This window comes from Globicephala melas, chromosome 2, assembly GCF_963455315.2.
Source record: "Globicephala melas chromosome 2, mGloMel1.2, whole genome shotgun sequence".
NCBI lineage: Eukaryota > Metazoa > Chordata > Mammalia > Artiodactyla > Delphinidae > Globicephala > Globicephala melas.
Genome location: NC_083315.2, coordinates 49447871 through 49472508, shown reverse-complemented (window position 1 = coordinate 49472508; position 24638 = coordinate 49447871). Strand labels below are relative to the sequence as shown.

The following is a 24638-nucleotide window of genomic DNA, read 5'->3' as shown; positions in this document are numbered from 1 at the left end:
CCCCCCCCAACTAAAACATGGGTAGGATCATCCAGTGACGCAACCAATTTAGAGCCAAAGCCGACATCTCTTTCTGACCTGCTTTAAATGAGCAAGTTAGGAATAGTGTCTGGCTCGCAGATGATGTTAAAGTTAAAATAATTTGATTTTTGTTTAATAATTATTAATACAGTTATTTCTTTAAACAAAAATGACTAAGTTTATGGCTGAGTCTCATCTATATTTCGTTTGCTTCCAAATGTTCACAAACTTTTCAAAAATAACAGATTTATTTAGATATAATTCACATGCCATACAATTCACCCAATTAAAGTATACAATTTGATGGGTTTTAGTATGTAACATCACCACAAACAATTTTACATTTTCTTTCCATTAGCAGTCTGCCCCCATTCTCAAATTCCCAACCCCTGGCAACTACTAGTCTACTTTCTGTCTGTATGGATTTGCCTGTTAGGGACATTTCACATAAATGGAACCATAGAGTGTGTGGTCTTTTGTGACTGACCTCTTTCACTTAGCATAATTTTTTCAAGGTTCATCCATGTTGTAACATGTAGCAATACTTCCTTTCTGTGACTGAATAACATTTTACTGAGTGGATATACCACATTTTATTCATTCATTCTTCAGTTGGTGCACATTTAGGTTGTTTTTACTTTTTGGCTCTTATGAATAGTGCAGTTATGGACATTTGTGTACAAGTTTTTATGTCGACATATGTTTTTGTTTCTTTTGGGTATATACCTAGTAGTGGAATTGCCAGGTCATCTAGTAATTCTGTGTTTAAACTTTTGTGCAACTGACACTGTTTTCCTAAGTAACTGTATAATTTTACATACCCACGAGCAGTGTGTGAGGATTCCAATTTCTCCACATCTTAGTCAACACTTTTATTATCTTTTTTAAAATCATTATTATTATAGCCACTGTCCTAATGGGTATGAAGTGGTATCTCATTGTAGTTTTGATTTGCATTTTCTTGATGACCAGTGATAATGAACATCTCTTTATGTGCTTATTGCATCTTCTTCAAAGAAATGACTATTTAGGTGCTTTGCTCATTTTTTAATTGGGCTATTTATCTTTTTTATTATTGTTGTAGGAGTTCTTTTTATATTCTGAATGCAAGTCTCTCATCAGAAATATCATTTGTAAAAATATTCCACAAACCATTTTTTTTCACAAACCATTTTTATATGTCCTGAATATTTTTTAAATATGTATTTATTCATTTATTTATTTGGCTGCATTGGGTCTTTGTTGTGGCACACAGGCTTTTCATTGAGGCATGTGGGATTTTTCGTTGCAGTGCTCATTGCAGCACATGGACTCTTTGTTGAGGCGCGTGGGCTTCTCTCTAGTTGTGGCATGCAGGTTTTCTCTTCTCTAGTTGTGGCACATGGGCTCCAGAGCATGTAGGCTCTGTAGTTTGTGGCACACGGGCTGTCTAGTTGAGGCACGTGAGCTCAGTAATTGTGGCGCGCAGGCTTTGTTGCCCCGCGGCATGTGGGATCTTAGTTTCCCTACCAGGGATTTAACCTGCATCCCCTGCATCAGAAGGTGGATTCTTTACCACTGGACCACCAGGGAAGTCCCTGTCCTAAATATTTAGAAGATGAGTGGTCAATCAAACTTTATATGGCACCATTCAGCCACTAAAAGTGATACTATAGCATTTATTGCCACATTTTAATGTATGGTTAAGTGGAAGAAGCAGGTTCTAAAACATTATGATCCTTTTTTAAAAATGCATAGAAAATCACCTGGAAGTATATATATATCAAGGTGTATAGCAGTCATCTTTGGATGTTGTAATTATATATTTTAATTTTCCATATCTTTTCTTACTTTTAGTGATGAATATGTATTTTTCTGATAGTAAATTATTCTCAATTTTTTAAAAAACCCAATTGTGTAAGAAAATGTCTACCTCACTTGCACATGAGTTTGACTGATTCTACCTATTGTTTAGACTTCCCAAAATCTCATGCGAGTGGGAACAAGATGAGACCACAAATGAGTCCATTTCAATATAACGACCTGAAACTATGCCTCTCAGTTCCAGAGAGACCACAGGCTGGGAGGGGAAGGAGTAAAAGGTATGATTATGTATAGGGATTTAATATCAATCTGTATGGCTTGCTTCAGTTTGCAAAGCACTTTCAGACATCTTACTTGATTCTCACAGCAACCCTATTGGACACCAGTGTTCAGATGAGGAAACCAAGGTTCAGAAACATTTTGTTTTTTCCCAAGGTTGTGTGGCCTAGTAAGTAACTATGTTCAAACTACAGTCTGGGTTTTCTACTCCTGTTGCCGTACTTGTAACTGATTGCCCTGCCTCTCATACTGTATTCTTCTCTATAAAATTTTCTCTGAGAGTCGGATATTTGAAGGATCACTTTTTAATACCTGTAAAGATGCTGTGGTGTTAACTTGGAGTGCTGTGCTTCTGGCTAAGATGGCTTCACAAACCCCCAAATACTTTTCTTTAGTGTTCTATCTCAGGAAAGGAAGAATTTTTGATACATGCATTAACTTATGCCTTGTTGTTGTTTACTTTTCTATTTTCTTCTCATTTATCAGCCTTATTGCTAAGCTTCGAATATTGCTTTCTTTTAAAATTGTTGCCCAGATGAGACCATCTTGGCATTTGTACTGGCTTTATTTCTCTTCTATGACTTTTACAAGCAGGCTTGGAAACAAAGGACCTCTTCTTTACTTCCTTGGCACACTCTTCATCATTTATGAACATGAGAAAGATGAATTTTTTCCTTTGCTCAAATAACTATGGCATTGTCTGTGTTATTTAGGCTAAATTAGGTAGAAAAAAATCTGAAGTCATTTTAAAAGTATGTGACTTTCTGTAGATTCTAGACAAGAGGTTGGTTTACAAACATTTTCTGTAAAGACCCAGACAGTAAATATTTCAGGCTTTGTAGGCTATACAGTGTCTGTTGCAACTCTTCAACTCTGCCATTGTAGTGCAAAAGCAGCCATAGACAATAAGTAAACAAGTGGGCCTGACTGTATCAATAAAACTTTATTTACAAAAGCAGTCAGTGAGTAGATTTGGCCCACAGGCCAGGGTTTGCTGACTCCTGTTTTCAATTATTTAATTTTTGTCTACCAGGAATCTAATTCTTTGGCTAAGTGATTTGTTACCAACCATATGTTTCAAAGCCTCTTTATATCACCATAGATGCTAGTGGGGTTTCTCTTAAAAAATAAAATGTGATATGTACAAACTCATTAAGAGTTAGAAGGCGAGTCCAGTATTAATAGGTTGTCTATTTACCTCTTCCTTTCCAAGGTTAGAGCTGCTGCAAGCTACAACCTGGACCCTTCTTAGTCCAGGAACATATCCCTGACCTCCTCTTGTGTTTTAACCCTCTTTACACTTATAGAAGGTATCCCAGTTCATAAGCTATTCAGTGAGCATTTTATTTCATTATGGCCATCTGAGCCACAGATCTGAAAAGTAACTCTACTTCTATCAGTCAATTCCTTTGAAATTTATTGGAGAGCAAAATAGTTGTGAAGAGTATCCAATGACTATGTTGACCTAAAAAAAAAAAAAATAGGCTGCCAGTTATTTCTCTAGGAAAAATAAAATTAGGTTCATTCAGGATCGGCAGAAAATTTTCATTTAGGGTCTGAAACCATGGTGAGCCAGGTGCAAGTCCCCACATGGTGAGGGAAGGAGAATGCTTTTATAGAAGGGAAAAGGATTTGGGAGAGCCATAGTACACAAAGAGTCCATGGCTTTTCATTGACTACGTTCTTGCCAGGAAAGAAGAGGAGTCTTTCTTCTTCCTGTTGGACTCTGCTGTCCTCCCAGAGCAGGAGAGCTCCCGCTTCTGGGCTCCTGACTCTATTTAACTGAGGTTTCTGTTTATTAATTTTTTTACAATTGTTTGTAATCGTTTACAATTTTTACAATTGAAAACAAAACCTATTTTTGTGGTCTCTTAGTTACTTTCTCACATTATGTCTCAGTTTGGGGGTAATTTGGGAATCGTAAGACCTTTCTGTAGTAAAGATTCTGGGATGGAGGGAAACATAAGAAGGATTGATTTCTTTTATTATGAATTTTGTACATAAAAATTTTCCATGCGGGCTTCCCTGGTGGCGCAGTGGTTGAGAGTCCGCCTGCCGGTGCAGGGGACGCGGGTTCGTGCCCCGGTCCGGGGAGATCCCACATGCCGCGGAGCGGCTAGGCCCGTGAGCCATGGCCGCTGAGCCTGCGCGTCCGGAGCCTGTGCTCCGCAACGGGAGAGGGCACAACAGTGAGAGGCCCGCGTACCGCAAAAAAAAAAAAAAATTTCCATGCAAGAAAAGTTTCTAATAGTCTTCACAAGTATTTTTGAGAAGATTGTTTTTAAATGCCTGTTTCTAAACAATATATATAGATACATTTTTTAATATGAGAGAGTCTTACCCCAAGAAACTACAAGAATATTTTCCCACTGCCACCTTTAAATTAATTTTTAAAATTAACATATTTTCTGATGTAAAAGTAATATATTTTTATAGAAGAAAATTTGGGAAATTTATAAAGCATAAATAAGAAAAGTAAAATCACTCACAATCAACTCCTTAGAGATAACTGTTGCTAACATTTTGGTGACACTTGGGTATCTCTTTATGCATATGTGTACATATAGATTAGATACAAAATTGATCTAATAAGATTATATAAAGTACTTTTGTAATCTGTCTTTTTTACTGAAGAATATATAGTGGATATACTTCTATGTTGATACACACAGATCGACATTAACTTTAATGGATACACGGTGTAGATGTACTTACTATAACCCACTTGGATGATCACCTATTGGAGTATTTTAAGTGCTTTATACTTTTCCACTATTACAAAGAATGCTTCAGTAAACGTTCTTGTATATAGTATCTTCTTTTCCTGCCAGAGTACTTCTTCAAGATAAACTATTAAAAGTGCAATTAGCAGAAATACGTGTGTACATACATACGTATAATTTTGATATAGAAAAGTTTGTGCCCAAATTATATTCTTCCCAACAGTTAATGTGAGTGCTTCACACCCTCACCAAACTGGGAAATTTCTATAATTTCTCAACAGATCAGTTATCAGTATCATGGCATCCTTTCTGATTACTATTTTTGTTTTAATATTTTATATTTTTTAAACCAACACCTACACAGCACTTACTATGTGTCAGAGGCTATTCTAGGTGTGTTTTTTTTTAAATATTAACTAATTGAATCTTTATGATAATGCAGTGAAGTGGGCACTGTTATTATTCCTAACTTACAGATGAGAAAGCTGTCAAGCGACTTGAAGTTCCTGTATCTAGTAAGTGGTGGAGCCAGGATTTGAACCTTCCTGATTATCCCTTGACCTTCCTTATTATCCCTTGAACCTTCCTGATTATCCCAAAGTCTATCCTCTTGACTGCTATGCCCTGCTGCTCCTTGGAGGAAAGAAAGGCTTAGCTGCCTAGGAAATGAACCTGGCAACAGGGGTCAGAGAGCCAAATCCATCTATTATTTTCAGTATCTTCTATTTTAATTACTTTAAAGATAATCCCTTTGATTTTTTTAGGGTATATCAAGGTCAGAAGAAATCAAAAGAAGCTCTGCCCCACTACCAAGAGGCTTTAGAATATATTGAGATCAGTAAAGGTGAAAAAAGTCTTGAGTGCGTACCAACATTGAGGGAATTGGCAGGTGTAGAACAAGCCCTGGGATTTCACGATGCATCCATCAACCACCTTTTACAGGTAAGCTGCAACGTACTGGCCACCAAAGCTGTTCCAGTCCACTGCTTTTCACAGATACAGGTGGAATAGCAGCTCTGAGAATTCCTGGGTTTGTTAAGTGCTCTAGATAAGTAGAACACTTGGTCTGGGGTAGAAGTTCAACAAACATCTTCGTAAGTGGGCAAGTGTGGGATACTGGTCCTGTGTTACTTGTGCATCTTCCACAAACAGTCTGAGACTGCCTGAAGGTGGCTTTTCTCATATTAGGTGCATAATTTAAGTCTTGTTTCCCAGACAATGTTTCTTTATTATTTAATGCTTATCTATTTAGAGCTTATGTTATCAAACTTATTAGGGTTCTTATCTACCACATTCTACAATCTTTACCTGAAGTCACTTAGAGTTGTCATCTGGTAGCTGCTGTTCTACTTTGTCATTAAAAGATTCCTCTGTGAGTGTATCAGTTAGGGTTCTTCAGAGAAATAGAACCAATTGGATGTATACATAGAGTGAGAGAGAGAGAGAGAGATTTACTGATATTTTAAGGAATTGGCTCACACAACTGTGGGGGCTGACAAGTCCGAAATCCGTAGGGTAGGTGGGCCAGCTGAAAATGCAAGCAGGGTCTCTGTGTTACAGTCTTGGAGCAGAATTCCTTCTTCACTGAAACCTCAGCCTTTTGCTCTGTAGACCTTCAATTGATTGGATGAGGCCTACTCACCCAATTATTACCTATTATTGAAGGTGATCTCCTTTATTCAAAGTCTACTGATTATAAATATTAATCATAGCTACAAAGTACATTTATAGCAACATTTAGACTAGTATTTGACCTAGCAACTGGTCACCATAGCCTAGCCAAGCTGACACATAAAACTAACCATCACAGTCAGTTTGATGTTTTTGTGTGGTATCATCTGCTAAGAACATGTTTTAAATTGTTTTCTGAGAAATTTTCCCTGTTAAAGTTGTAAAATATAGACTAACTCATTTCTTATTTCAAATGAGATATAATGATATGGTACTGAGGGTTCTTTATTGCTATTTCTTTTAAAATTTGTATGACCATTTATACTCCCACACACAGTTTATTAGAGTGTGCCATTCTCTCACTTTCTCTGGATTATCTCCCTTAAATATTATTACCACCCTGTGACATATTATTATTATTATCAGTTTATAGATAAGGAAATCAAGAATTAGAAAGGTTGAGTGATATGTCCAGGAGTACACAGCTAATAAATGGCATAGCCCAGGTTTAAATGCAGTATTTTTTTTTTTTGAAAGGTAATTCTGGCTGACATGTAGAGAGTAGACTAGGGAGGGTGTGCCAAGAGTGGAGGTAGAGTGGAGCACTGAAGGCTGAAGATGGTGGTGGCTTAAACTAGGATGATGTTCATAAGGATGAAGAGAAGTAGATGGGTGTGACAAAGATTTAGGAGGCAGAATTTATGAGATATGGAGCTTGAGTGGATGCAGGACAAAGAGGGAAGGGGAAGAGTCGAAGATGACTCCCGGGTTTCTGGTCTGAACACCTGAGTGGGTGTTTGTGTCATTTACAGTGGGGGAGCAGGTGTGACTGGGTGATGGAGAGATGGTGAGCTCAGGTTTTTTGTTCGTTTGTTTGTTTTTTGTTGTTGTTTTTTGTTTTTTGTTTTTTTTGCGGTACACAGGCCTCTCATTGTCGCAGCCTCTCCCGTTGTGGAGCACAGGCTCCGCACGCGCAGGCTTAGCGGCCATGGCTCACAGGCCTAGCCACTCCGCGGCATGTGGTATCTTCCCGGACCGGGACATGAACCCGTGTCCCCTGCATCGGCAGGCAGACTCTCAACCACTGCGCCACCAGAGAAGCCCGTGAGCTCAAGTTTTGATGGTGAGTCTGAGATGCCCATAAGGCATCCAAGCAGAAATGACAGCTAGACAGTTATATAATCAGGACTAGAGTTCAGAAAATAGGTCAGCAAGTCCTCCACTTATACACAGTAATTGCCTTGGGAGAGGGTGAGATCACTCGGGCAGGGTTTGTGGAGGAAATTTGGTGTTCATTGGTCAAGTAAAGAAGGATAAATAGGTAAAGGAAAAAGAAGAATTTGCCAGATAAAAACAAGAAGAAAAGAAAGAGATATTCTCATTGTCACCCCTTTTGATACCTTTTGCTGTTATGGAGGGCATGGAGCTGTCGGGAGAAAAAATGAGTTCATATTTGTAAAGTGTTGAGCACAGTGCCTGCTAGTGCAATATATGAATTTTTGAAAAGTTCTCCCTTTCCTTTTCTTGCTTTTCTTTTTCTTTCATTGATGACCTAGTTGAGGGAAACATTGAGGCACTGTTGAAAACAGAATCCAGATTGTACTGTGAGTGAGATATGAGGAAGCAAAGGTAATAAAGGCAGGTGCCTGCCTCAAAACATACTAAGAGGTGGGGAGGACTGACCCAGGCAGGGGGCAGAGTACATGGAAAGGTCTGAAGGTAAGACAAAGTTTGACGCATTTGGGGAACTGCAAGAAATTCCCGATGCCTGGGCAATGGGAATGGGAAGGCAGTGGGTGGGTATCATTCAGATGGGGTGTGGAAAGTCATGGTAAGGAATTTGAGCTTCATCCTAAGGGCAGTTAAGGGTTTTCAAGCAGGGAGATTGACATCACCAGGTTATCAGTCTAGAAGGGTTGCTCTGCAGTATGGAGAAGGGACTCGATGGCAGAGAGATAACCAGGAAGGCGACTCAGTAGGTGGCTGTGCAACAGACCAGGTAGGCATGATGACAGCCCGGACTCAGGCAGTGTCATGAGAACGGAGAGACACAGACAGATAGAGAGTAGAAATGACAGGCCTGGGAGTTGCGCAGATGTGGGAGAGTGAAGGAGATGGAGGAGTCCAGCTTTAGACCAGTTTTCTGCGTGTGGCTGGTTGGGACATTTACTGAGTGAAGGAACACTGTGGATTTGCAATTTTTTGTTAGTATCAATAATTCTGAATATTCTTATTTTAAAAAATGTTTTTTTCTTTTCTTGAATTATATGTTGATATACATTTCCAAAAGTTAAACTGCTGGGATATGAACATTTTTATACCTCTTGATTTTTGTTGACATTCTGCCAAAAGGTTGTTTTGAGTTACCTGGCCACCAGAAGTTGGCTTTTCTTTGCTCATAATTGAGCCAGTTTCACACCAACTTTGCAAACTTTTTTATATTATTTTATTCCCATTTTACAAATTTTATAAATTTGAGATTAATCTCAAATTTATTTTAATTTAGAATTTTTGTTTGTTTGTTTTTGTTTTTTATTTTGCGGTATGTAGGCCTCTCACTGTTGTGGCCTCTCCCGTTGCGGAGCACAGGCTCCGGACGCGCAGGCTCAGCGGCCATGGCTCATGGGCCCAGCCGCTCCGCGGCATGTGGGATCTTCCCGGACCGGGGCACGAACCCGTGTCCCCTGCATCGGCAGGCGGACTCTCAACCACTGCGCCACCAGGGAAGCCCAACAGTATTCAGCCTTTCAATCCATAACTATGGGATAATCTCTTATTTCTTTAGGTCTTCCTTAATTTCTTTCAACCATGTTTTATAGTATAAGTTTTGCACTTCTTTTGGTAGATTTATTCCCAAGTATTTTGGAGTTTTTTATGTTGTTACAAATGGAAGTGTTTTCTTAATTTCTTTTTCTTATTGTTCATTGCCTGTGCATAGAAATACAAATGATTTTTGTATGTTAACTTTGTATCCTACAACCTTTGTAAATTTGTTTATTAGCTCTAGTTTGTGTGTGTATGTGTAATGTTTTCTGCCATACAAAAGTTTTCATAGTGCTTTCAAGTTTTCAATCTTTTATTACATTTAGATTTTGACTCTGAGAAATATTTCTCTGTAAACAGGTTATGGAGGAATTCACTCATTTTTTTTTAATGCCTTGTCAAGTTTAATAGGTGACTTTTATTGTTTATTCTTGAGGTTAATAAAGATTAGAGAGTGTTTAAATAAATACTTGCCTATGATTATTAAAGAGATAGCTTTGTGAAGTCAAGATAGCATTGGATTTGAAATCAGAAAACTTGGGTTGGAGTCCAGACTCTTCTGTTTACCATTTGTTTGATAATATAAGTCATTTAGTCTCTAAAAAAAAAAAAAAGCCTACAAAAGACCCTATCCACTTCACAGAACAGCTCAAAGATTCAACAAGGAAAGTGCTTTGTGAACAACTTGGCATGTTGCCAGTATAAGCTACTTTTATTTATTAACAGTAATTGTTAAACATTTATCAAATCTCCCCTTTTCTTTAGCAAACTTTACCTAAAATACAGAAAGGTATAGCTCTCCAAGGGAGCCCATGCCTAAAAGCCATTTATTAATTACACACAAAGGAAAGGGGTTTTGTTATTTCCCCTCTTGTTTTTTCACTCTTCATTCCTTTGGAGTGAGAGAAACACCCAGGGAGAAAAGACCTTTTATTCTCTGTAGAATGTATAAAAGTTCCAAAGTATTTTAGGAACTAACCCATTAAAATGGAGAAAACTAAAGCCAGCCCCCCAGAACCATCACAGAGGGAAGGCAGCAGTCCCAAGGACTGATGAAAGAGCTGTCATCAGCCCTGTGGGTCCTCTGCAGCAGGGTTCTGTGAGAAAACCACACAAACGTGATTGTTTCTGAAACTGGCAGATTTTGGCACTAGAACCTTATTTTCCTATCCAAAAGAAAAATCCCAGGATTTCATTTGTGTGAGCAATGGCATGTTTGTGGGTGTGTGCCTTCAAGGAGTATACGTTAACACCGCGCTAGCTTGGATTGCTTTTTCACGTCTCTGACACTCGAATCGCATATCTCTTTTCAGTTTTCAGGGCAGCTCTGCCATTCAGTAGTTCCCAAATTTAGAGAAGTTTGATTTGCAAAGTATGATGAAATAATTTATCAGTTACTCTACCTAAGACTTTAAGATCAGAAAATCTGGGTTCAGGTTCCTGCTCTGGGTGAGTTATTGGCCTTGGTCAGGCCTAGGTGGCTGATAGGTGCTCACATGTGACTCCTGGCAGGTGCAGACTATTCAGTAAATGGCAGCACTTCTTATTGGCTCTTGTTAATTGCTGTGTATTTACTATAAAGTGTAATTCATTTATTACAAATAATCAGATGAGTGCTATTTTTAATTTTCAAAATCTCTGACAACACTAGCCTATTTTGTTTAAAATTAGAAAAGATGCAGAATGCAGATATGATTTTATACAGTATAAACCTTTTCTAAGAATGACACAAATCATGGTGCCATACTGCTTCTTTTGAAAAGACATCTGTTTTTTATCATAACGATAATGCTTTTTATAAAAAAACAAATCGAGCCATACAGAAAAATACAGAGAAATGGGCTACGAGTCATCTCAGCCCTCCTCCCCCATCCTAGAAGTACCCAGTGTTGTGACACTTGTTGGGCATTTTTCCTCTGCAGGTGTGCAGATAGCTATAGATTGAGAGACAGAGGGACGAGAAGAAAAAAGATAAAGAAAGATTGATAAACTTGACAGCATAAAAATGAAAAAGTTCTCTATGACAACATATCACAAAGTTAAGAAATAAATGTCAAGGAGGGGAAAGTATAGAAAGAGTTCTTATAAAATCTAGATGAAAAAGACAACTCAATAGAAATATGGACAAAAAACAGAAACAGACGTTTTACTGAAGAGGGAATACAATGGCCAATAACCATCCAAAAATAATCCCTAACCTCACTTGTTATTAAAGAAGTGCAGTTTAACCAAGGAGATGCCAAAAACGTTTGGTGCCACTCCATGGTGGCAAGGGTGTGGGGAAGCAGACATCCTCATGCACTGCTGGTAAGACTGGGAATCAGCACCATTTTGGGGGAAAGCAATTGACATTCCCTCTCCAGTTTTATAACACACTGACCCTTTGACCCAGCAATTTCACTTCTAGAAACTTACGTAACAGATAGATGTGCACAAGTGTGCAAAGAAACAGGGTTATTAGCAATAGCAAAAAATTAGAAACACTCTTAAAACCCATTAGTAGGGGACTGGTTATAAAGCTATGATCTATCCATGTGATGGGATACTGTAGAGCCACTAAAGAGAATGAGATGGATGTCTGTGTTCTGAAGAAAGGTGTCCAAAATATATTCTTAATTTTAAAAAGCCAGATGTAGACCAGAATATTCTGTCAGTCAATGACCAGTTAAAGACTACATTGTGCTGGGCACAGTGTTAGGCCTGGGACTATGATGGAAGGCTCGGATGTCAGAGGCCCTGCCCTCAAGAAGCAGCCTAGTGAGTGAGACAGAACTTAGTGAAGAATCACACAGATGAATGTAAAACTACCACTGTGAAGTGCACCACAGGGGGAGGTACTGGGTGCTGCGAGAGCTCCCAGCGGGGCAGCCTGAGCTGATGGGGGATCTGATAATGAGACACCCCAAAGGTTGAGGAGAGGGGAACCACTGTGGTGAGAGCCCAGAATGGGTGGCAGGAGATGAAGCTGAGCTGAGAGGGGAACATGGCCAGGCTCTGATCTCGTGTGTGTGTGTGTGTGTGTGTGTGTGTGTGTGTGTATAAGCACATCAGTATTTCTGAGAGGATATGCAGGAAACTGTTGATAGTGGGTAGCTATAAGAAATCAGACTGGAAATGGGGAGAAGAGGGGTTGAGGCTTATAGACACAAAGGACAGGGCATTAAAATTTTTAATTGCTTATTCTTTTCTACTACTTAGGATTTTTTAAAAGTTATATGCAGGTACTACTCTTATAATTTAAAAATATAATTAAGTTTTAAGAAAACACACAGAACAAAAAGACAAAAATATAAGGCCCCAACATGTCTATTTTAGTGCTAACTCTTACAGCGAGTAGGGCCTTTTCTCCCCAGCCCTTTGGAGGAGCTAAAATTGACAACTGGAAAGCTGCCACAGAGATTTTCTCTGACTATTAAAAGAAACTGGCTCAGTCTGGGGCCCTCAGAAACCAGGTTTTGAATGCCCTCTGCACCCAGTTACTTCCCTTGCATCTACTTCCCCCGGGGATTCCCAGCTCCATCGTTTTTTTAGCCAGTGCCCTCCAGCCGCCTCAGTCCCCTATGGTGTGTGTGGCCATGGAAGACTTCCCTACTGGGCAGAGATGGGAGAGGAAAGGAAGTGGCAACCTTGGGCTGCAACATGACCCTGTCTTGAACAAGGATGACAGTCAAAGCCTAAGGGTAGAATGGCCAGCTCTGGCAGAGCTGAGAGAGAAAGCTATGCAGTCTCACAGCTGGTCAGTTATAAGAGAAACACAGCAAGCTCATACCTCATAGTGACAAGTGGACTTGAGCTTCTGTTGAATTAAGGCACAAATTTGAATCAAAGCAGAAACGGAGCCACTTGGTAGAAGGCACTTTAACGTCTGCTCCATCCACCGTCCACTGCCTGACCCCCTCCACAGCGTCTCTCTACAGTCAGTGCTCAGAATTCCATGTGTTGGCAGCTCGCTCTTTCCCTAGCCAGTCTATTTAATTCTGGGCTGAGTCTAATTCTTAGTAACTATTTCTCTGACTCTTAAATAGTTCTTCATTACATTGACTTGAAAATTGCCGTTCTGTGACTTCTACCCTCTAGATAACCAGGTGTTAGATGAGAAAAGCATGCAATTTGAAATCACACGCCTTAATTCAAATCCCTGTTCTGCCATTGACCAACTATGTGACCTTCAGACAGTCGATTACTCTCCTCAAGGCTTCATTTTGCCATCTGTAAATTAGGCAGTTAACATCACTCTCACTGGTCATTTTGAGATTAAGCGGAGCTGGTGTATATCGATGTTATTTCCCTCCTTCCCTCGGTCCCTCCCTGTGCTAGCCCTCAACTTTACAAAGAGATCCTGGCAATTACTATTGTCTTCTCTTTGAGTGTTCTCATCTCCAGGGTAAATAGACCCAGTTTAAGTCCACAAATGTACTTTGAGCTACTTGTGTGCTCTTCACTATGCTATGGGAGAGGAGATTTCCCTCTGAGTCACTGATTCCCCTAATCATTATCAAAGTGGGAAAAAAATCTCTCTCTCCCTCCCCACAAGAGCTGGGGTTCCACACTCAGAACCCACCCAGTGTTTTAAGTTGAGTGTTCATGTGGTGGGGTCTGCCTGCATAAATAGAAACATCCTTTTTAGTAGTCATCGAGTTTTCTCTTCAAGAACTGTTACACATTTTACAAATCCAAGGGGACAGGCCCAGTTAGATAAGAGTCTGCCAGCCCTGGCTCTGGCTGTGTCTATTGACAGCTGGGTTGGCACTGAGGAATCCTTGGTTTCCCCCAGAAACACATAAGAGGACCAGAATGCAACAGCTGCTCTGTACCTTGCCAGGGCTTGAGGCAGTTGGTCTTGTGAATGAGTTTTTTTCAATTAATGACCCTACTCCATGTGGGATATTAAAGGTGTTTTTCTTTTTAACCCAGTACGACATGCTAGCAGCTGAAGAGATTTAAGAATATTAAATGTTCCTCCTCAGCCTCAAGATGACAGTTGATAAACATATAACCATAAGATATCAAAAACTTCAAAGGATGGGAGGAGAGATGCAAGCCCTGGGGTGATTAATAAATAACGAGGAGTGGGCGTAGTCAAGCCGCAGATCCCCAGCGGGGGCCTAGTACTCGGGCCACTGTATAAAGCCGGAGAGGCAAGCAGGACTCCTGTAATTCTGTTCACCCTAACAACTAGTCCTTAAATGCTCTCAGATGTATGTAACAAGGATATTTATATTATCTTAGCAAACAAAGTGTTGTTCCAGAATTGTGAACAGTGGTTTAGTTTGGAAAGATTGGGTAATCTCATCACTAGCTTTGTCAACTTTCTCAGTACTCACTCCCTCAGGAGGCCTCCTGCATGGTGTGGTACTGTGGTTGTCAAACTGTGTCACCGCCAACACTCATGTTCCAAGGAGGGTCTTTTGGGGGTGGCTGGATGGAAGCAACTGGGTGGGCTTCCCAGGGTCTCTCTACCTGCTTCAGTGAGAGCAGCTCCACACTTACCTGCTTTGTATGTTAGAGAACCATTCTGTTTGGTATATAAGGGGTTCTTTTGCTTTAAAATCAGAAACTTGAAAAGCAGTGGCATCATGATGTTTGCATCCTTTCATAAGTTGCTTTTCCACTCAGTGGTGTGTTTTTGAAATGTTAATACATATAGATAGAGTTCAATCATTGTATGAATAAACCACAATATATTCGTTCCCCTGCTGATGGATGTTTAGATGCTTCCCCATTTTTCACCATCTCAAATAATGCTTCAGTGGAGTTGAGGGCATTTTCCATATAGACACTGATGGGTGGTGCCCTCTAAGCTGGACCAGAAGGGAAGGGACAGCAGGAGGGGTGGATGGCTAGTGAGATGTGGAGAGTGGACAGAGGATGAGAAGCTGCATGGATGTGATAGAGCCAGGATGCCCCAACAGTCAAACAGGGTCTGTGAGCTGCGGGATCCAGAGGTAGCAAAGATTAAGCGATGATGAGGCCCAGAGCATCATGGGGGACCAGGTGGCTGAGGGTAGGGAGGAAAATAAGCCTGTCAAAACCCAAGAGGCCAAGGTGTTAGCTGGGTCATTCGCTGGGTGTTTTAGTTTGCTCTTTTAGCTCCACTCTGCATCCCTCACTGTGCCCACTTAAGTACAGTGTCAGTGGGCCGCCTTGCCCTCTGGCTGGGAGGCACACAGCCTTGACCTTGGAAGGAGAGAGCACAGCTTATTTATTCCCTCAGCTCCTCCCAGCAAGGTCAGTGCAGGTGGTCTGCATCCATTCACTGAAAGCTACAGCTCCCTCCCCTATAATTCATCTTTCCAGTTCCAGCAAATGCTCCCTCGCTTGCTCTGCCTGTGATGTTAAAGCAGCCTGTTTGGGGTCCAGCACTCTCTTCCTTAGGTTTCCTCTGTGCAAACTTCTTTTCTTTTATCAACTTCTTTTCCTCTATTCATCTGTTAAACTGTGCCATCTCTTTCTTGCCCAATAGGTGCAGACCAATCTTAGGGATACTGAAATCACTGAAAATGATAACAGGAGGAGGGGTGGAGAGGACCCCTTTTTTGTCTTTTCCAAGACAAAAGGCAACTTAGAGAACTCTCAGAACATGTTAATAATTCATTTGAAAGTAATTTTGATAGACATGCATATTTTACATTGCCTCGAATTATAATATTAAGTGGAAACAACATATGAAATCTTTTTGAATTTGAATTTGAGTTTTAATCAATCTAAAATACTGCGTGTAAAATGTCTTTGTAACAAGATGAGTTAAATCTTTTCTGGCATGAGAGGTTGCTCTCTTCAAAAGTGGATTCTAGAGATAGTTAACCCAGGGAAAAGACAAAGTAAACATGATCCATTTGCATTTGGGGTGGGGCAAGCTTTTCCTCTCTTTTTTCCTTTCCCTGAGCACTGAACATTTGATCCTTTCACTCTAACACTGTGTCCTATTTGAAAAGCATTTCCAGTCAGAACTTCAGGCCAAATCGAGGATAATGACCAATTTGGGGTTTTCCAAAATCAAGTATTCAATTTATCTAGATCCTGTAATACAGGGGTCTCCAACCCCCAGGGTGCAGACCGGTACCGGTCCGGGGCCTGTTAGGAACGGGGCCGCACAGCAGGAGATGAGCGGCAAGCAAGGGAAGATTCATTTGCCACCTCCCCATCGCTGGCATTACCGCCTGAACCACGCCCCCCCACCCCCCACCCCCACCCCACCCCTTGTCCGTGGAAAAATTGTCTTCCACGAAACCGGTCCCTGGTGTTAAAAATGTTGGGGACCATTGCTGTAATAAGAAAAGTCATTTTAAAACAAAGGATATTGTTAGCATTTACAAATATGAAATCCTGATTGTTCTAACACAGCAATAAAAGTTATTACCAGCAATCTTGATTTGGAGTAGCCCCTATCATAAAAAGTCTAGATCTAGTAACTAGTGGATTTTAACATATGACAAATGAGGGGACAGTTTAGAGTCTACCCTGCTTATCATCTCAGAAATGTATTAAGCTGGTCATCAGAGGAGCAAGTCTCTATGGCTTTGCTGTCTCACTGCTTGGTCTGGACTAGAAGGTTCTAATGGTATGGCTTTATCTAGTCTAAGATTTAGGCTGTTACTTTTCATTTCTTTTTCATTTGCGATATCGATTTAAATATTTTTGACAATTTTCATTATCCTCATTTTATAGATGAAAAAACTGAGGTTGCTGAGTGGGTGATTTGCCCAAGGTACCTCACAGCTAATAAAGGATGGAGATAAGATTCTGACCTTGATGCTCTGCCTTCAGATTTGCTGTTTCTACCATGTCATGAATGCTGACATTCCTCCTGCCCTGGTGCACACTGCCCAAAGCACCCCGATTCTTTCAGCCTCCAGGAGCTATGACTAATCCATGGGATTATTTACTTGTTTGTTTGCTTAATATCTTTTTATTTGAAGGGATGTAGTTTGTATTTTATTTGAAAGGATTATTTTTATTTTATGTTCATAGATCATACGGTGGTTTTTTCCCCTTAAAGAATTTTTAAATGGGCTTCATTTTCAAGGAACTGAGCTGTTTCCTGTGTTCGGACAGCTCCTGTGGTCCAGTTCGCCGAGGTTATAGGCAAATGAGCTTGGCGGACCAGGCATGGGGGTGGGGTCGGGGTTTCTGTGGGTGAGGCTGCTGACACTGGGGGTAGGTCCCCCTCTCTGGGCTGACCAGTGGGTAGGGTTCTGTGCTTGCCCACTTCCCCTACAGCACAGGCACTTTTTAATCTATCTCCTTCCTCCTGGAAACCCTCCCTCCTCTTCTGCTGACACTGCACTCATGGGAGCATAGACTTTTAAATTATTTACTTAGAAATAAGCCCTGGCCACAGCATCGAGCTATCTGGACTCAGCGTCCAGAGCTTGGTGCTTTCTCAACTACACAATGCTTTTGAAACCGAGCTCTCCCAAGAGTTGATTGTGCTTCCACATAAATCATATTGTTTAGCTTGCTAGAAATTTCCTTGACTTTCTGCTTATCGTTCCAAGAATAGTTAGTTCCCTGCTGCTGCTGCCAAGCATGTAAACAAATGTGTGTCTTCTTTCCACGATGACAGGCGCGTCTCATCGTCCTGAGCAGAAACCCCTCTCAAGAGGAGGCAGCCGTGTCCGCACACTCCGTCGCCTGTGCTGCTGTCGCTTCTGGAAGGCCTGAGCACCATGGTGAGAGCGAGAGCGAGCCTTCCGTGGGGGACAGCGAGGCCCCCTGCCTGTCCCATGTGCGTCGGTATCTGTGGGCTAGCTGCCTTTGGGATGGATGAACAGGTGGATGGAGCTGGGACAGACCCTTCAGAGAGTCTTCTCTGTTAGCTTCACTAGAGTCCAGAGTCCTTTGGTTTCTATCTTTTTTCAGCCTTCCTCTAATCTTTTACTCTCAAATACAGCAAATCTTCATCCAAACATAGCTATCAGAGCCCCAGAGAGTTTGTGCTGGGCTTACAGGGAAATCTACTGGACTTTCAAAGGTGATCTATTTTTAAAGGTTGTGGAGCTACTGTGGCAACGGATCTGACCTGCTGGAACTCCGGCCTCCAGACTCTCACAGGGCTGAGCTTTCAATCAGGATGAACTTACACGGCTTCAGGATTCCAAAAGGAAGTTGTCATTTATGAGTCATATAGTTTTTCTTAGCCCCACATAATAGGTAGAGCAGTGAGCTTGGGAGTTCTTTAATCCCCCATCCTGGGCTCAGAGCATACAATATGCCTCTATTGATGGAGAACATGCATTCTAGTGACTTTCTTTGTTGTTGGTCAGAATATTCATAAACAGAGTATAACTCATAAAGAAGACAAGAGGTGTATTCCAAGATGTCAGCTAAAACTACTTATGCATTGTAGGAAAATAAGGTCCAGTGTGCCATCAATTTGAAAATCAGTATCTGGAAGGCTTGAGGTTGAGGTTCAGGGAGTAGGAGCTGGGCTAAGATGAGGAGGCTGGTGGGGGGAGAAGATGAAGGAGGAGCCTCAGTGAGCAGCCTGGTCTGCAGAGGTTCCTGGGCCAGGCAGGGGCTCCTGTCCAGGGAGGAGCTGGGGAAGGGGATACCAGTGTTTATCTTTCTGTCCATCCCACCTTAAAGATCCTTCATTCTGGTCTCCCGGAGCTTTGAGCACCTTCTCAGAGCTGGAGGATAGAGAAGGCAGGCGACCTTCCCTACCTTAACTCCCTAGAACACTCCATACATAGCAATCAACTTCAAAACCTTCAAAGAGCCAACATTTTAACCAGTTTATTGGTGGCTAAAATTCCTTTAATAGGGGAAAAGAACCTTCCATGCCACAAGTATTAATAGGATACTTAAAATGCAAACATGATGGAAACCCCTAGATTAGCAGGAGTCACTAATCTAAATGTCTATAGGAACCAAGTAAGCAATGTGAGTGAAGCGAGTAGTCATTAGAAAACAGTAGCAGCAGCAAGCATAATTATAAATGGCAGCTAACTGTTGGCTGTAATCTGAGAGATGCAATAGGGAGTGGTGAGGACTGTGGCAAACTGGAGAGGCCCGTCCCCTGTCGAAAGTGAGCAGCTGTTATTCAGCTCCAGCCCATTACTGTCATGTGGAAAGCAAGCTTGTATTAGCAGGTCTGTTTTTTCAAGAGAAGGCAGAAATCTGAATTTTTATGTGAAATCAATGCATAGTTGATGGTCACCAAGTCAAATATGTTTCAGGCTCTGAGGGATGCAAAACAAGTGTGAGGGCTAGATCCCTAACTTCTGACCTGGGAAGCATGAGTATAATAAGTGGTTGTCAGGTCCTTCCTGTTTTTCTTGGGGGGCTCATGGGTTGAGAACTGGAAGTTTCTGAGCATTTAAACTGCTGGGGTGTGGGGGAGGGGGTCTACTCCCAGAGAACACCAAGCAACTACAGGAGGCTAAGACCAGAGACCATCTTTGCCTAGAGGGATTCTGGTTTGCCAGCATCTCAGCTAGTGCTCAGTGTACACACCTGATGAATGTATGGATTAGGTGGGGAACAATAGAAATCATGTCCCTAAAATACTTGTTTCTTGTAGCTGCAAAGTTAGACCATTCTGCTTTGTGTAATTATAGAATCAGAAACAATCCAATTATGTATTTTTTTCTAAGTTTTCCAGTCTAAATATGGTGTTGGTATAGCCTCCCCTATAAATAGAGAATGCCACTAATACCTACTTGATACAGATAATTAGGTCTGTGAAAATTTAATGACCTCACACAGTAATAATAGCGAATTCTTACATAGTACATACTGTCATGGTTCTAACCATGTTATATTTATTAACTCAGTTAATCCTCACCACAGCTCTGTGAGTTTGGTACAAGTGTTCCCAGTTTTCAGATGGAGAAACTAAGGCACAGAGGGTTAGGTAATTTCCCAAGAGCCATAGCCAGGGAGTGGTAGACTTGAACCTAGGCTCTTGACCTCCATGCTATATTATAAGGACTGGCACTGCACATGCCCTTTTCCCTTCTTTCCCCTCCCAAAGAGTGTGTGGCTTTGGGGAGAGAAAGGGACTTGAGAAGAGCAACGGTGGCCCAAGGAAACCAGTTTGAGTGCCGTCTGGGAAGGGGCCAGCCCAGGATCGTGCACAGGCTCTCAGCCCCCCATTCTGCCCCGTGTCTCTTTGGCAGCTCAGACTGTTTGGTGACCTGCACCCAGAAAGCCTACTTGCCAGTCAGTATCTGAAGGGGGAGGAGAATGAATAGGGAAGGATAAGAAAAAAACTTCCCCCAAGAGCAGGGAGTTAGACAGTTGCAACTGGCTTTGCAGATTAGGAAGGGGGTCACTTCTGCCTGAGGCCTGGAGGATCGATTGCTTGAAGCATATTGACTCACAGAGGCCTCAGGAACCCGAACCAGCAGGAATCATAACAACAATCATACTAGCAATGATGACAACAGCAGTAGCAGGGGTCGAGCGCCCGTTGTATGCAGGTGCTGGCACTCTCACAAACATGCCCATTTAATCCTAACAAGCCTTGGAGGCAAGATGACCTCCCATTTTACAAAGGAGCTAACACAGCCAGCTCTCCATACCACCAGCACCATCAGTCAATATCCTCTCTACTCATTGCTCTACCCAAGAGGGACAAAGCCCCAATCAGTGTAAGGATGCTCCCTTCTCAGACTCAGCTTCCACTAATCAGAAGACACTGGAAATGTCTATCACCTTGACACCAACAGGAAGAGAGTTTACTGAAGGCTTGAAGGCGAGTCAACACTAAGTGAGGAGGCTGGGCAGAGAAGCTGTCGGATCAAAACAGATGCTTGTGCAGAGGCAGCATGAAGCCCTGGAGCAGGGGCAGAGAGGCGCACCAGCCCTTGCCCCTAAGGCCTCAAGCCAACCATTGAAATGGGCACATCAGAAAAGAATCAAAGCAAAGAGAAACCACAGACTATTCCTACTGTGTTAACAAGCTTGAATGTGCTGCCGTGGGAATCTTTGTTCTCTTGGTGACAAACATGGGGAAGACTGTGAACAATGAGCTGTCTGGCTGGCATTTTAAGATAGTTTGTTCCGGCTCTTATCTGCTAAGCTCAGTGGCCTGGGCCCAGAGGGTACAGCCGTGTTCCATGCATGGACTCAGCTTCCCCGAAAAAGCAGGAAGGAGCGGGGTCCCCCACAGCCAGGAGCTGCAGTGGCAGTGGGCAGGCGCCTTCCCACCGTCTTTCAGGGGGCCTGGTTTTCATGTCCCTGCTGTCCCCTCACACACAGCCAATGCGATAATGAGAGAAGCCCACCCAGGGCTGAGGTTTCTCCAGGCCTCTGCTACCTCCTGGAAGGGGAAAGGAAAGGCAGGAATTTGGAATTTATCTTTGTCTGACAACTAAGTGGGGGACCAGCCTCCCCACCCTAGCTCTCACCCAGGCAGGACTCTCTGGCCTGGACTTTGGTCATTTGTGGTTCAGAAGTGCCAGCCAGATCTCCTGGGAGCAAATCTGCACCTTCCACTGAGTGCCAAGGGATCCACGTGCACGGGGATCTCAACTCTGCTCTCCTATGCTTAAACTAGTCTGTGCCAAGTACAGTTTGTTTGTTTTTTAAAGAATCGTTAATAGGAAAAATTTCTCATCTAGGGATTCTCCATAGCCTACTTGCTAAATGTCCATTGAAGGCATTGCCCTCGGACAAACAAAACGCCACTGGCCAAGAAGCCAGTGTGTTTCAGGCTCCACAATCAAACTAATCCCTTTGCTCTGTGCCTTCCTGTATTCCTTATGCAGACAAAACTGCCTTAGAAGTCACGAAGGATTGTGATTGCATAAGGGCTCCCAATTCAGGCTTGTAGAATGTCACTAACCTGAGCCTGGCCAGCTTCCCGGAGCAGCCATAGACAAACTTGGTATTAACAGCTCTCCCAACCCTGCTAAGTCTCCAGGCATTGGCCTTGTGTTTATAACTCTTCTCCTAAAGGATATTAAAATGAAATGGGCTGAAGCCAAGTACATTTCAGTGTAAACCTCTGAGAGGCAGAGCCTGCTGAGCACGGGTGGCCTTGTTTGGAAGTGGCCCCATCTGTGGTGTGGGGTCCAGCAGGCCAGGGAGCTCTGTAGGTTCCAGAGACAGCAGAAGGGAATGGGTTATGCCCCTGCCCGCCTTGGGGCAGGGGGTGGGATCCCTGGCTATATGGACAGACTCATGGGCATGGGGTGCATTCCCAAGATATAACTCCCTATGCACGGATACGTATGTCTTCTGGGCCCCCACTTGTCCTGGCCTCTCTCCTCCTTTTATACAGTAGACACGAAATATGTAAGTGTCTGAAGGTAGGCTCTGCATCTCCATGGAGTCTCCTCTTTTTTACCCCCCGCGATCACCGCTTTTCTCAGCTCTTCCTCTGTGGCCTGCTCCTCAGCTTGCCCCATGCTGAGCCCTGCCCCACCCGCAGCCTACTCCCTGCTCATGGGGTTACTGATGCTCCTTGAGCCCCATGTGTCTCAGAGAGACTGGAAATCAGACAGACGCACCCAGCTCCAGTGGGCTCCTGACAGGTAATGTGGCCACCTGGGAGCAGCCACGGTAAGGTGGTCTTCACCTTCCTGTGGCCCTCCTTGACTGCCTGTGCTGCCTCTGTCGCCCACCTCCAACCTGAGGCCTCCAAGTGGGGCTTGTGGTGCAGGCCTGCAGTGGGAATGAGTGTAAGCTGCTGCTGGCCACACCCACCCACCTCTCCCTTCCTCCTCACTATTCGCCTCTCCCTCTCTCTTCCTCCTCGGCCTTCCCACCCACCTCAAGTCCTGTGTGTTCTGAGAGACGCTTCCTCAGCTCCTACTCAGGGCCCGCTTCTTATTACAAAATGCCCAGCCAGCCTGAGCCTGGTGCCTGAGCTCCCCAAGCAGATGTCAGCTTCCATCCTGCTCAGTGCTCCACAGGCCAGGTGGGAAGGGGAAGCAGCAGAGAGAGAGCGGTGGGTGAGGCCAGAGAAGAAAAGGGAAGCCTCTTACCCTGTTTTCCACCATCGTTAGTAGGACCCCCTCTCAGAAACCTCTGGAAGGCACCTTAAAGCACATCCCATGTAGAGGACTGGAGTCCAAGGTGTGTCCAGCGTCACGCTGGCAATTAGAGACAAAGCAAGGCCTTAGACAGAGGCCAGGCGCTGCCTACCTGACCACACTCCAGAGCCAGAGAGGTCGTGGCTCTGAGGGTGCTCTGTCCTCAGAGGTCCAGGGAGCCCGGAAGCCCCAAAGGTGGGGGCAGGTGTGGGCTGCAGGGGTTGGCAGCTCTTGAGACCAGCAGAGGAGTAGAAGGTGTGGCCTTTTCCACCCCAAGTCTGTGCTGTTGGTCTCTCTTCACCGAGGGACAACCTGTGGCAGAACTGAAACCTCACTGAGCTTTGCTTACAAACTGCCTTTCATCTTTGTGTCTGAGAACAAAGTCTGCGGCTTTATCCCTCTCCTAGGGAGGATGATGGGCTCTCTGATAACCACTATTATGAGGCTCTGGTGTTTCACTTTTGTGCTGGATAATAATTTATGTTCAGAACTTCTCAGAAACGCCTAAGTTATTTATACCCTGACTTGGCTTCAAAACATATTATTAGGGCAGCTTATGGAAATGACATATACTTCACCAAGACAAGCAACTGTGGCAATAGGCCTGAGGCGCTGGGCACCTGATCACTACTGGGTGGCTCCAAGTGGGACTCTGGGTGGTGTTGGGGGTGGAGGGAAGTCCTGATCAGCTTCCTGGTGGTGAGGACATTCAAGGCAGGCAGTCCCTATGGTGACTGAGCCCAGACCAGGCCTGTGGGCACCAGGCACTATGCAGACACTTCATGCACACTTTGCTGTGTGAGCCTCACCCAGCCTGCCGCCATCTTGGTCACCTTACTCTACTGATGCAAACCTGCCCCCAGAGATGGCCATGGACTTCCAGGGACCACACAGCTCAGGAGCAGCAGGTCTACTGCTCCCGGATGCCCTGTCCAGGCCCTGTGAAAACATTCCTCTTGAAGGTGGCCTCCAGTGTGGACCACTGAGGGCCACGCAATGAGGAGTCAGCCTGTCCAGGGCTTCGTCTGTCCTCAGGCTACTCTGTGACCCCCACAAGGCTGCCGGGCAGCCTCAGGGCAGCTGCCTGTGCAAAAGCCCCAGGCAGTTCCCAGCAGGGTCTAAATGGGTTCAATCCATTTGTTCGCTGGATGATAGCGCTCCTCTGGGTTAATGCCAGGATAGGATTTGAGACTTTCCATATTCAAATTCCCTGGAGTCCTTAATGCTTTTGCAGTTAGTGCAGAGTACAGTTTCTGAAGACTTACAAAAGATAATTGTCACATTGTACACACAGGCCTCCCTCATAATGAGAGCTGTCCTCACTGTTCCAACTCTTGCCTTGGGACAGCCTCAAGAAAATGAGCCCAGGGTCACTGGAATTTATTTTAATTAA

General features: G+C 43.2%; 1 protein-coding gene across 4 annotated transcripts in view; it reads left to right on the top strand.

Annotated features, from left to right (window-relative positions):
- TTC23 (tetratricopeptide repeat domain 23) overlaps positions 1-24638 on the top strand; it is a 112213-nt gene that overhangs the window by 59468 nt on the left and 28107 nt on the right. For all 4 annotated transcript variants that reach the window (XM_060293896.1, XM_030873145.3, XM_030873142.3 and 1 more), the window contains 2 exons: positions 5591-5768; positions 17827-17932. In XM_060293896.1, coding sequence (XP_060149879.1) covers positions 5591-5768; positions 17827-17932 — 284 coding nt within the window. The remainder of the gene's footprint in view (positions 1-5590; positions 5769-17826; positions 17933-24638) is intronic.